Source organism: Brassica oleracea, chromosome C2, assembly GCF_000695525.1.
Source record: "Brassica oleracea var. oleracea cultivar TO1000 chromosome C2, BOL, whole genome shotgun sequence".
In the NCBI taxonomy this organism is placed as follows: Eukaryota; Viridiplantae; Streptophyta; class Magnoliopsida; order Brassicales; family Brassicaceae; genus Brassica; species Brassica oleracea.
This window is the reverse complement of record NC_027749.1, coordinates 14,644,665-14,657,003: the sequence shown is the minus strand read 5'-3', so window position 1 is coordinate 14,657,003 and position 12,339 is coordinate 14,644,665. Positions and strand designations below refer to the sequence as shown.

Genomic DNA, 12,339 nt, shown 5'->3' with positions numbered 1-12,339 from the left:
ATGGATCGCAAAATTTGAATGTGAGACTTTTAACAATTTTAGTAATTTATAGTCGTTTTTTAAAATTCAAAATATAAGATATACAGAAAATCTAAATTTTTATAATATGGTTATTGTGATTTTTTGAAATTATTTTAATAGTTTAAAATTAAACAAATTTGATAGAAGATACATTATTTTTTTATCAGATCTTTATTATTCAAAATCATTAATTGTCATATATACTTTAGCCAAATTAGGTAATTTCGTAATCTTTATTTAAGGAAATAATAAATGACATTAATAATGAATCTATGGTTAGTTTAATAAAAAACTTATAATATAATTAGATGGACCAACATATTTCTCTAATAATTCTAAAAATCATCTTAGTGATGACACGTGGCTACAAAAAAAAGTTGTAATGTTTCACAAATAATATATAGGAGATTCAAGTAATAGGAATTAGAAAGATGATATCAATTAAGGATATGTTTAGACTTTAATTTAAGCTTTACGGCGACAGTAACAAAAAAAGTAATTAATTTAGGTTTAACAAAAATTTCGTTTTTGTTTACTTAATTTAATTTTATTGTAAAGTAAAAAAAAAGAAGTTCTTGTGACTTGAGAGAATCGAACACAAGACCAGCCACATTTAACTGTTAACACTAAGCCACTATACCACCACGAAGGCACTTATGAATTTGTGGCGGAACAAATTTCATAACTCTGTCGGCCGGAAGCCGGTGCTTGATTGGTTTGACCCAAGGGCCGGCTCTGCGTGGTAAATAGATAGCCTTATGAGTACATTATTTCCATATACAAACAATTTTCAACAGAAAAACTGCATGAGTTGGCCTTAAACAGCTTCAAAACTAGCCAGACACTCACACATTTTGATGATTATTAACAATTACTGATAACCCAATAAAATTTTTTGGTATGTCCAAAATTTAAATGATAAAATTAGAGATTAAATGTGACATGACTTTCTAGGAATAGGTCCATTAGGTCCATTTTTAGAAAAAAACACACACAAATCAAGGTTGTGACTTCTGTTTTAATATATAAGATGTCCATTTGAAATATTGATGGCAGAAAGAGTAATAAATCTTATGGCAAGCTGGACAGAATAGCCGAAAAGGACCAAAGCTCACAAGTGTAGGGCAGACTGGGCAGTCGATAAAGAGTTGCTGAATGGATTATATTTTCAAATGATAGAGATAGGTCGATCGAATAAACTTTTAATACTTTTATTTGCTAGAATCGTGAACATAATATAATTGTGAATTAAAAATACTTAAACAAACAACTAACGTACATTCAAAGAAACCTGTATGTGAGCCTAATGTTTCCCACCAAACATAACTAGAAAAGGAACTCTATTAGTAAGTTTTTAAAATTGCCATATTTTTAAGACAATTTTCTATGACACAGTGAGAACAGACACCTTTTAGTGGATATGTCAATTAGAGCCGAAAAGATCAAATCGGAGACGTGATATCAACTCGGTGTTGATCGACACCATGGAAGGTGTTGGTCGACACCCACTCTAAAAAGCCGACGTGATTTAACGCAACTTTTAAAAATTGCAAAAAGGCCCGGACGTTTTTAGTATTTACAAAGAAGGCATGGTCGTATTTATACCTATATATACTGTTTTTTTTTAAATACCTGTCTTACGAAGACCTACGCCTAACTGCATCACCTGAGCCGTCCTATGAAGATCCACGTCTGGCCAGATTTACTTGCACCATGTTGAAGATCCATTGTAAGCATTTCTTTCGAAGTCTGCATAATTGTTTAATAAATCGCTATCTCCGGGACTTGAAACCTGGATTTCCTATAATCTTCAATAAATTGCATAGTCTGGAATTCAAACCCCAGACCTGGGTGTAGAAAACCTTTAAACCTTAACCAGTAGGCTACGGTGCTTCCAACAATAAGTCATTGTTTAGGCTAATCTTTATCCTAAATTTGGAAAGATAAGTAAGAATTTCCCCAGAGATTAATTTCAAACTCCAATATATCTTACTAAAATCTATTTATGCAATTTATTGAAATTGTGATTATGTCTTCTTTGATCACGTCTAAGTAAATCACATGTTAGATATAGGGGTTTAAAAGGATTAAATGCTAGATTTAAAGGTTTTTCTAGTATTGCTAGAATAAATTGTTAAGGTTTATCTTTTATTAATCATCTCGGTTATTTTTAATGCTAGATTTTGATTGACAATCTGAAATCTAGATCACATGATTATTGGTAGATGTGAAAGCATTATTGATTGACTGGATTAATCTTTATGATCTAAATACATATCTGCAAATAAATTTGGTTTATGAATTTAGTGAACATAACTGAACTTAATGCCTGTCTCAATTGTTTGAATCCACGAAGAAATTTGGGATTCTAGGATTTCGACATCGATAGTATTTGCAATGAAAGTTGATTGACTTGATCGCTATGATTTAAGTTCCTGAGAGTTTAGGCATATTACTTGTTTACTGTTCATTTCATGATCGAGCTTTTATGAGAGTTTCCATAGCTAGCGTTTTAATCCATAAGTTTAACTTCATTACATTCTGTCATTTACATTTATCGCAGTTGAAACAATAAAAACAAATTCTTTTCTTTCTACCTTGATTCTTCTCTCATAGATTTAGAGTGTAACTTGGTCTCTGAGGAATTTTATCCCTATATACTACCGCGCACTGGTGTGCACTTGCGGTTGATTTTAGTGGTAAAATCTGACTACATCAAGCTTTCCAAAGAAGCCAAATAATCCATGGATAAATTTCTCTATCAAGCTCTAGATCTTCAATATCGTTATTCCTCCAGAACAAATAATTCAAGTTGGAATACGCACTGGTTATTGGAAATATACTCGGACACAATGGTGTTGAGGCGAGAGCACAGGTTTGCAAGGCATGAAGGCATTCGAAAAATGGCATGGTTAACTGATTCATCTGATTATCCACATTTAGGGTAGTGGTTGTCACAAACGCATATGGAATCGGTGAGATTCCTCATGACCGCTAAGTAACCAGAAACCAACTGCCATATTATATGTCGTATTTTCTGTGGAGCATTGATTTTCTAAGGAAATTTTTTTAACTTAGTGACACTGGGCTCTGAAACCATAACGTCCTGCTCTCGACAGAGTATATTCCTCGCTACCCAGTTTTCAGATTTGACTGTGTATGTGCCCCACTGTTTGTATAGCTCCACCTACACTTGTCCTCCCTATTAGATTGGCTTATGGCCAAACTGTGAATGAGTGGTATATCCTCCTAAACAATGAAGTTTTCCGACATTTATGTGTTCCACTCTTTTAAAGAACCATGAATAAATTCGCTCATTGTCATTTGTGGGCTAACCACTGGAGGAATTGCCCGAACTGATGGGATCCAAAGATCCTCCCAAACACGTATTTGGTACTCCAAGTGTACTTTCTTATTGATCCCCAACATTAATAAAGCCTTAGATGCCATCAAACTTGTCCATACATAAGAAGGACAGTCTGAATCAATCGCTCGCAAAGGCAAGCCTTGTCGATATTTTATTCCACGTAGCACTCTCATAATAAAAGACTCTGGAATTGGATTAATCTTCATAGTTGTTTTGCCAATAGATCTAGGTTAAATTCATAGATAATTTGAATCTGATACCTCCTTCCTCTTTTGGGCAACAAAGTTTCTCCCACTTCGCCTAGTGCATTCCTCGTGTTGGAGGATTCGAGTTCCACCAGAAACATGTATATGGCACTTGCTAATCATATTAATTTTAAATGATTGTCAATAAAATTAGGATTAAAAAACCCCCAACATATGTATTTTACTTAATACTTACGTAAAGAAATCTAGAAAACAATCAAATAAATACTGAATTTATACAATTTTGCCAAAAAGTACGAACTCTTCATTAATCCAAAAACATATGAACTTGTGTTGATTGAGACAAATTAGGTACAACTATAGTTAACATATATTAATTTTCACTTAACAGGCATTTATTTTTTTAACGGAAATTAAAACGACATTGTTTTGCTAAAATAAAAAAACTAATAAAATTCACCAGATAATATTGAACTTACATTTTTTGCTAAAAAGCATGAACGTTTCACTGATCAAACAAATATAAACTTGTTTTCGGTTAGGATTTTGGATTCTTGTTTTATATATAATTTGTCTCAACCAAAATAAGTTTATATTTTTGGATCAATAAAAATTGCATACATTTTAGAAAAAATGTGTAATTTTAATATATTTTTACGGTAAATTTTTTATTTTTTATTTTATTTTAGCAAAACAACGTCAATTTTAATTTCTGATAAAATAATAAATATTGATTAAGTAAAATTTAATGTTGACTAAAGTTATATCTAATTAGGCTCGGTAAACATAAGTTAATATATATTTTGAATTAATAAAGAGTTCATGTTTTTTGGTAAAAATGTGTAAGTTGGGTATGTTTTCTCTAAAGAAATCACCATTTAACTTGTTTGGAAACAGTTGACAAAAGAAAATCTTGTTTGCAAACAAAGCTCAGAGCGGAAAAAAAAACATGAGCCCAGTATTAATGGGCCTAACGAGAAAAATAGCCCAGTACAGAAGCGACGACGTCGTTTGGAATCTAACAAATAAGCAAATCTGAAATCTCCGTCGAGAGAAGGATTCTAGGGTTGTCTATCATCCACTGCAACATAAGCGATGGCGGCGAGAAATGCTCTTCTTCGATACCTCCGAGTCAACGTCAATCCATCACTTGTAAACCCTACAACAATCTGCGCTCGAGAATCAGCACTCCCTTTCACCGTACTTCTTCGGCGTTTCTCAGAGGAAGTGAGAGGATCGTTTCTCGACAAATCTGACGTCACAGATCGCGTAATCACTGTCGTCAAGAACTTCCAAAGAGTCGATCCCTCAAAGGTATTCGATCCATTTCCACTTTCATTTTCTGGTTTGTATTGCGATGACATTGGAGATTCGTTAGTGATCTGCTTGTTGGGATGATGGTTAGAGAATGCATTACTAGATTTAATTAGTTCATGACAATATTTGATTTAAATGGGATTTAGTAGATAAAGCTACATTTTTCTTTGAATGTTGTGGTGTGAGCTTTAACATTGATTCATATTTGTTAAGATATAAACAACAAGCGCTACTTCTGTTTTGATATTTCTTTGGCCATGCCAATATGATGCCTAGACTCTAAGTCTTCTGATGTTATATGGAACTAGGCTTACAACTATGTACCAATGTTGTCAATTGCAGGTAACACCAAAAGCCCATTTCCTTAACGATCTCGGGTTAGACAGTTTGGACAGTGTGGAAATTGTGATGGCATTGGAGGAAGAATTTAAATTTGAGATCCCTGATAATGAAGCTGACAAGATCCTGTCCGTCAATCAAGCGGTTGATTTTATCGCCTCTCATCCTCAGGCTACTTAAAAGGGAAACGAATTCTTCAGTGTAATGCATCATGCATTCTGTGTCCACAGATTTGGTTTAGCCCAATAAGAAGACCAGAAACAAACATATTTTTTTGGATCTACTTTTGTTTCATAAGTATTAGATGTGTTCTTTGCATGAGTTTACGAGGTCTTTCTTGAAACTTTGTTGTTCTTGACTATCGTTTGATTAATAAATGCATCAGACACTCGTTGCATTTGAGGATCCGTGAAATGTTGAGGCATAGTCTCTCATAAGAGAGAAACCAAATCTATTTTCTCTTGTCACGTGTTAGATGCTTATATAACAAGAGTAGTAGTTCCGATTGATCCAAACATATCAATAGCTCCTGGGAGAAATGAGAGCTACACAGAGTAGCTATTCCACATATAATTGGAAACGATCCTCCATTGTAATATTATAGTTACTGTAAGTGTAAGATGCAACACAATATAATATGGTGGAAAATTCAAGAGATAATGAAATTAGCAAATACTTGTTTAATCAATTTTTCATAATTGGAGTTTTCCCTAGCTTTCTATCTCTTTAACAATTGCTACTAGAAGATTTCTAACGTATCTAGCTTATGTCTCTCTTTAGCCTGATATGTCAACCTACTCAAGATGATCTTAGTAACATTTCCAAGAGATTTCTACTCATCCTTTATTAAAACCAGCCTTAAGTGTCTTCTTGATTCCTGATCGACCTCTTGCTATTTTATAGTGATCTCTACGTTCTCAAAACCCCAGTCCAAAGAGTTTTACTGAATCCTCCATATGAACAACTTCCACATTAGTAGGTATAATTTCATTTTCTTAAAATTTCACTTACTCAACTTAATACTCAATTCCAGCTCAACATCTTACATCTATATGGTCTCCACTACTCTGCATGCTTCATGGAACACTGTCTGACGCAATCTATAAACGACTATGTCAGCGAGCATAAATCATGAGTATATCTTTCTCCAGCTCATCATCTTGCATCCACATGGTACCTCCCACTCTACATGCCTTTTTTTAGGACCTGACTCACATCATGTGTCATCATCTCAACCACCATAACCTACGTACCCCTCCTCTACACCGAGTGCAAGCCGCACTCATTGTTATAGTCCTTGAGTGATTTCTTCATCATTTTTGAATAGTCAGTTTGCATCACAAAAGTGATGCACTCCGATCTTTTTACCCTTTACACCACGAAGAACTCATTGTCCAGGCTTCAAACTTGATTCTCCTTGATTTACTCCAAGATCAGTTCTAACAAAATCGCATCCTTCTTATGGTGTATCTTCCTTGATCTCATCAAGTAAGCCCCACTTGCCTATCAACATCTTTTCAACCTTCTTGGGTTCAAAGGAACACATTGTTCATCCTTTTTTCTCTGTTTCTGCTCTTTTAATGAGCAAAACAGTCCACCTTCCAACAGAACTAAAAACATACCTGATGTTGTTTCTTGTTCCGCTTGCCACAGTTGATGATATACCGATCAGTTTCCCTTTTTGTCCCACATGCACAACCATGTTTTGTTATATTCAACACAAACGTTTTGTCATCAACCACACAAATAAAAAAGACAAGCATAACATAGAAGGGCAATATGAGAAGAGAAGAAGGCATGAGAGAGCAAGGAAGAGATCAAACGAGAAGTGGTGATCATAGGAGGATGATGGCGGCTGCTCTGTACACATTTTTGAAATTTGTTATGGGAACGATACGAACATATATATAGCCTTGTTTCTAAAGAATGGTTTGGTTCAATTAACAAGCAAACCAGACCGAATTGAAATGGTGCTGTTACAATTCTTCCCTACTTAATTGGGGATTCGTCCCGACATTTAAGCAAAATCCGAAAAGAATTTCAAAAGTTATGAAGGAAAGAAAAACATGAGATAAAAAAATGAAACAAATAGAAATTTGGTCTTTTCTTGTAAAAATAATCAGAAACGCTAATGAGTAACCAGATGATAATGGACATAAAGGTGTCACTTTTTTTTTTGAAATTTTCCAATCCCCCAAAAACATTATAAACTTTGAAATTTGTTGAAAACCAGGTCCCTAAATCCCTGTCTCGGGTCAAGGCAGGATGAAACCCGATCTCATACCAAAATGTAATACATGTCTCATCCTCCCTCGCGAACGGAGTGCGACTTACGGTAAAATGTCGAGTTAAACTGAATTAATAAAAATCGAATAAAATATTGAAAGACTTAATAAAATAAGAGTGGAATAAAATATCCCAAGACACCAACCGTTCAGATATCCAACTACTCATCGTGCTCACCTGCAAGAGGGAGAAAGATGTGTAAGTAACAAGAGAGTCAATCGTAAAGTAGGGGATTTAGAAACACAAACCACCGATTTAGTAACTGACTATGAGAGTTTAATTCTAACATGAAACAAACACAGTACCTATCTCACCTCACAAAACAACCAATGCTTCTAATGCATAATAACACAATCAATGCGCTGATAATACATAGATGATTTTTACTCCTCCACATTTCTTCTCGAGCATATATGTATTTCACTAGGCAGCTAGTGCAATAGTCTATCTATGTACCTTCGCAAATTTCTCGGCAGCGGCTGATACAAACATCTTTATACCCCTGCAACCGGTGGCTAACTCAAACGTCTATGTGCTCCTGCATCTGCTCATTGGCGGCTTATACAAACATCTATGTGCACCCACAATCTCCACAAAAATGGCTTGCACAAACATATTTGTTCACCTGCAATCTCCACAAACGAACTCATACTAATACATACATATTACATTTTTAATGTGGTTCATTTCATTCAACGGTTGAATCATTTAAATCCCTACTTTTGACATACAATCATACTATAGTAAACAAATAAGACTCTCATGCTGACTCTATTCATAGGGATATAAAATCATCTATAGGAATAGTTTTACACTAGTATGTTATTAAACAGAATATCCCTTAGCTTAGCAAATATTGGAGAATCAGAAGCGGATCAAAAAGCAGACGAGATGACTTGATCACCAAAAAACTAGAAATTCGTCATTGATGTCGACCTCTCCGCACAACACAACGGGTCGGAAAGGAACAAACCCGAAGCAAAATATATAATCAAATATATATATATATTTATTTGTTAATTTTTTTAGAATGTTGTGCTGATTCCGTAAGAGTATTATGAATAGAGAAAAAAGAGAAATATGTTTTATTAATCACAGAAATTCATATGGATACAATACTTAAAGATAAAGTAATATAAAATAGAAGTATGTCTAGAATATCATAGAAGCATCTATATCTAATATTCATAACTTTTTGACATAAAAATTAGATATGTTTATAAGAATATTTTATATGTTTTATAATTTTTTTGAATTATCCCTAGAGTGTTTCTCTCACATACGAATTTGATATTGCCATTTGTTTCTTTTAAATCAGTTTAATATTGTGACGGTACTTACTTTTTTATTTATATATTTATATTACTAAACCAGAAGTACAAATATAGATTTATCCTAAAATTTATAATTTATTTATAATCTAGTGCCACTGAAATATTAAATAACTTTAACTTTAAACAATCACTATCTTTTCATATTTTATTAAATAATTTCCTAAATCAAATTATAAAAAGATTCTGCAACAATAATTTCCATAAAACAATTTAGCATAACTTCCATAGGAAATATAACTTTCCTCACTTTTCATTTCTCCTAACATTCACATGTTATCATCATTTGTTTTTTTTGTTGACCTCCTCCACGTAACTCTTCTTCCTCACCAATATAAACATGATTTGCTTTTCTAAAACTTATATGTTTGTCCAATAGTTTGCGGAAAAGCTGTGGACGAGAAATCGAGAATAAATATTTAACAAATTTTGTTGAGTTCATACCATAATTAGAGATGTCGAACACTTTTATCCATCCCGTTCCGTCCTGTACCGCGGCGGGTTACAGCGGACCTATTCCGCGCGGACTGCGGTCTTCAAAATGCCGGCCCAAACCCGTACTGCAGAATATATAGATCTTCGCGGGCCGTCCCGCGGGACGCCTCCTTACAAACCGTCTGCTACAGCTTTTTTCATGAATGTTAAAGTAGAAGAATTGTATAAGAGAATTGAAGAGAACTCATTAAGCTTCACTAAAGCCTTATCAAAATTAATGCCACAAAATTCCATTTGTGCTTGCGTTCTTGAGTTAAAAGTCTTCTTTTGTTATCAGCATAAGCTTTTGTTGAGTTTGAATCTGATTGAGTTGTTATCTTTGTAATAATTTGTCTCAAGTGTTGTATCTCTTCATCAAACCATCTCTCCTTTTAATTATTTGGATTGCAAAAAAAAATTCGTGAATCATTTTGCCAAATTATACAAGTGACGTGATATACAACTACCTTTTCTCCTAAAAAACACCATTGTAACCAAATTTAATTTAAGAAAAACACCACTTAATAGTACTGAAAACAAAATCAATCAACTTAAACAAGAAATATCACATTGTAATAAAGCAATTCATAGTTGTGTATAATAAAAAGAGGAAACCAAATCAAAACACCGCCAGAGCTCGAATCGTCATCGCTGGAGCTGGAGTCGTGATCGCCGGAGCTGGAGTCGTGATCGCCGGAGCTCGAATCATCATCGCCAGAACTCCTTATGTTTTTTGGGGGAAAAGTCACAAGAATCGCTTTCTTCTCGCTCTCTTTCTCGTTTTTTTCAGGGAAAATAAGAAATAAAAAAAATGCGGGTCCATGTAATCCTGCATGATCCGTTTCAGCCCATCCCGCAAAAGATCCAGTCCCGCAAATATCCGTCCTGCGAAGCCCGCAAATTTACGGACCTAGAAAACTTTGTCCCAATACTGTACTGCGACAGTCCTTTACGGACCAGGCCCGCGGTCTAGATCCATGATTGCCATCTCTAACCATAATACGCCCATGCTATTAAACCGATTATAAAACCATGTATTTTATATATTAACTGCAACACCAAATATACTAGGAGCGGAACCCGCGCAAACGCGGGGTTGTTGACAATGATAGATGTGATTTCTTAACAATTGGTGAGAGGTTCAAATTTTTAGAGACAAACGGTTCCTTAGATGTCAAGTAAAGATCTTCACATGCAGAGATGGAGTTGCAGTAAGCGATGGGTGAAATTGCACCGAGTTTTGAAACAATTAGGCAGAGTGGATCGTGATCCATATTCTGTTTGCTGTTTTGAGTTTCTTATAGGTTTCTATTCATCTAAAAATAGAAATTGAGTTACTAAATGCAATTCTATGGCCCAACTGTTGGTTACTGTAATTGTATGGACCAATTTTTTTTTCTGATTTAGTTTGTGTTATCCTGCATGGTTTCTTGTGCTATTGTTTATTATGCAAATGGCATGTTACGTATATTGAACCACCATACTAAATATTATGTCAACCCTTCATTTTTACTATTAAATATCAGAAAATCTTCTCCTCGAGAGAGTTACTTTGCCGTAAATGGCTTAAAAAAAAACAGGAAATTGGGAAAAATATTGCAAAGTCTGAAATAGGAAATGCATAGCAATTTAGGAAATTATAATGAGACGAAAGCAGAGTTGTGTTGACCGTTTAACAGCTCTGTAACTTCACTCACAGGGGCGTTTGCGGCCACCACCCTCTTTGCCTTCATACCCGGATGGATTTGGCTCATCGCCTTGACCTCCAAGCGTGTTGCTGACAGAAGCGGATGCTTCACTACCTTCCCCTTCAACAATGGAGCTTCATTGGTGTTGAAAGTCTGGAAAACAGATGTACTTGTGTTATTCTAAAATGAGTTGGATGTACTTGGTGATGAAAGTCTGCACTGACAATATAATAATACCTCGGGTTAATGTGGTCACTGATTCCAGAAACAGTGAAAGTGCGGTGGTTTGAGGTGAAATTGTATGGTGTCACACGTATCTGAAATACAAAATCTTTTCCATCAAGTTCTTTAAGGCAGTGTGGGAGTTCATCACCGCCACCACCATTCATCTGCAGCAAGTTAAAAAATTGAATAGCTGAAGAGCGATTTTTACAATTGCATACGATAAACAAATGTTGTGGGAAAGTAAATAACAAACCTCATCGAGAGCTAGAACAGCTGCATCTTGTTTAGTGAGTTTAAGCATCTTTCTGTCGAACACCACAAAAGTGGCATTGTCGCTCCCATCATCAACTGATAGTTCAACACGGTCTCTGTAATAAAGGTTTACATCAGTCATCCCAATAATAAAAAATAGTCGCTAGCATAAAGTATGCAAACATGAATAATTTAAAACATAAATAAGAAATCTATGCTCGATAATAATAAGATACAAAGTCAAGATACTACTTGCTTTGATACCACTAACCACTACCACCCTGCAGCAGGAGGTCTTACGACCATGACCGACTTATGGGGGGGTAAACAACACAAGTTGCAGATATCAGAATGCTTCCAACAAAGAACAGCTCTTGCAAAAGAAAACTCATGTTTCACTTTAGTTAAAAGAAAATTCTTTATACATATCCATGAGAAAGCGAACAATGTACTCCTTTGGCATATTAGGCAACTGTCTTGCAAATATGTTCTTCAACCCAATCAAGCTAGAACAAACAAAATTATTCAGACGAATCCTCTGTAATAGATTCTGAAAATTCTCTAAGGGATTGAAAAAAAGGAAGATACCACATCATATGCTTAAAATACAAACTTCAGCCGCTCAGCTTGTTCCTACAGATCATATAAGTCAATGTACTTTTTTTAAGGACAGAACATAAAAGTGATTAAACCTAACCTAACCACCCCCCCCCCTCCTTCGGCGCAATCCCCGAGACTGAGCTCACGCCAGCCTCAAGCTTCACCATCGAGATCTCCGTCTTGATCTTAGTGTTCCGACTCGAACCGTTGGCCCCGGAGCTGGGATCGAGTTT

At 35.0% G+C, this 12,339-nt stretch overlaps 2 protein-coding genes across 2 annotated transcripts; one reads left to right on the top strand and one right to left on the bottom strand.

Annotated features, from left to right (window-relative positions):
- Positions 1 to 4,639: 4,639 nt before the first annotated feature.
- On the top strand, positions 4,640 to 5,656 carry LOC106324694 (acyl carrier protein 2, mitochondrial-like). The gene is made up of 2 exons (XM_013762655.1): positions 4,640 to 4,908; positions 5,254 to 5,656. The coding sequence occupies exons 1-2, from the start codon at positions 4,690 to 4,692 to the stop codon at positions 5,428 to 5,430; spliced, it is 396 nt and encodes a 131-aa protein (XP_013618109.1). The 5' UTR covers positions 4,640 to 4,689; the 3' UTR covers positions 5,431 to 5,656.
- A 5,173-nt stretch (positions 5,657 to 10,829) lies between these two features.
- LOC106322730 lies at positions 10,830 to 11,666 on the bottom strand. The gene is made up of 3 exons (XM_013760854.1): positions 11,508 to 11,666; positions 11,267 to 11,418; positions 10,830 to 11,182 (listed from the first exon to the last, which is right to left on the bottom strand). The coding sequence occupies exons 1-3, from the start codon at positions 11,646 to 11,648 to the stop codon at positions 11,152 to 11,154; spliced, it is 324 nt and encodes a 107-aa protein (XP_013616308.1). The 5' UTR covers positions 11,649 to 11,666; the 3' UTR covers positions 10,830 to 11,151.
- Positions 11,667 to 12,339: the final 673 nt, after the last annotated feature.

Bases quoted from the DNA above. Each gene is read 5' to 3' on its own strand.
- LOC106324694 (XM_013762655.1), top strand. From the start codon at position 4,690: ATGGCGGCGAGAAATGCTCTTCTTCGATACCTCCGAGTCAACGTCAAT. The intron at 4,909-5,253 runs GTATTCGATCCA...TGTCAATTGCAG, and splicing joins AAAGAGTCGATCCCTCAAAG to GTAACACCAAAAGCCCATTT.
- LOC106322730 (XM_013760854.1), bottom strand. From the start codon at position 11,648: ATGACTGATGTAAACCTTTATTACAGAGACCGTGTTGAACTATCAGTT. The intron at 11,419-11,507 runs GTTTGTTATTTA...AACTTGCTGCAG, and splicing joins CTGTTCTAGCTCTCGATGAG to ATGAATGGTGGTGGCGGTGA. The intron at 11,183-11,266 runs GTATTATTATAT...TCTGTTTTCCAG, and splicing joins AGTGACCACATTAACCCGAG to ACTTTCAACACCAATGAAGC.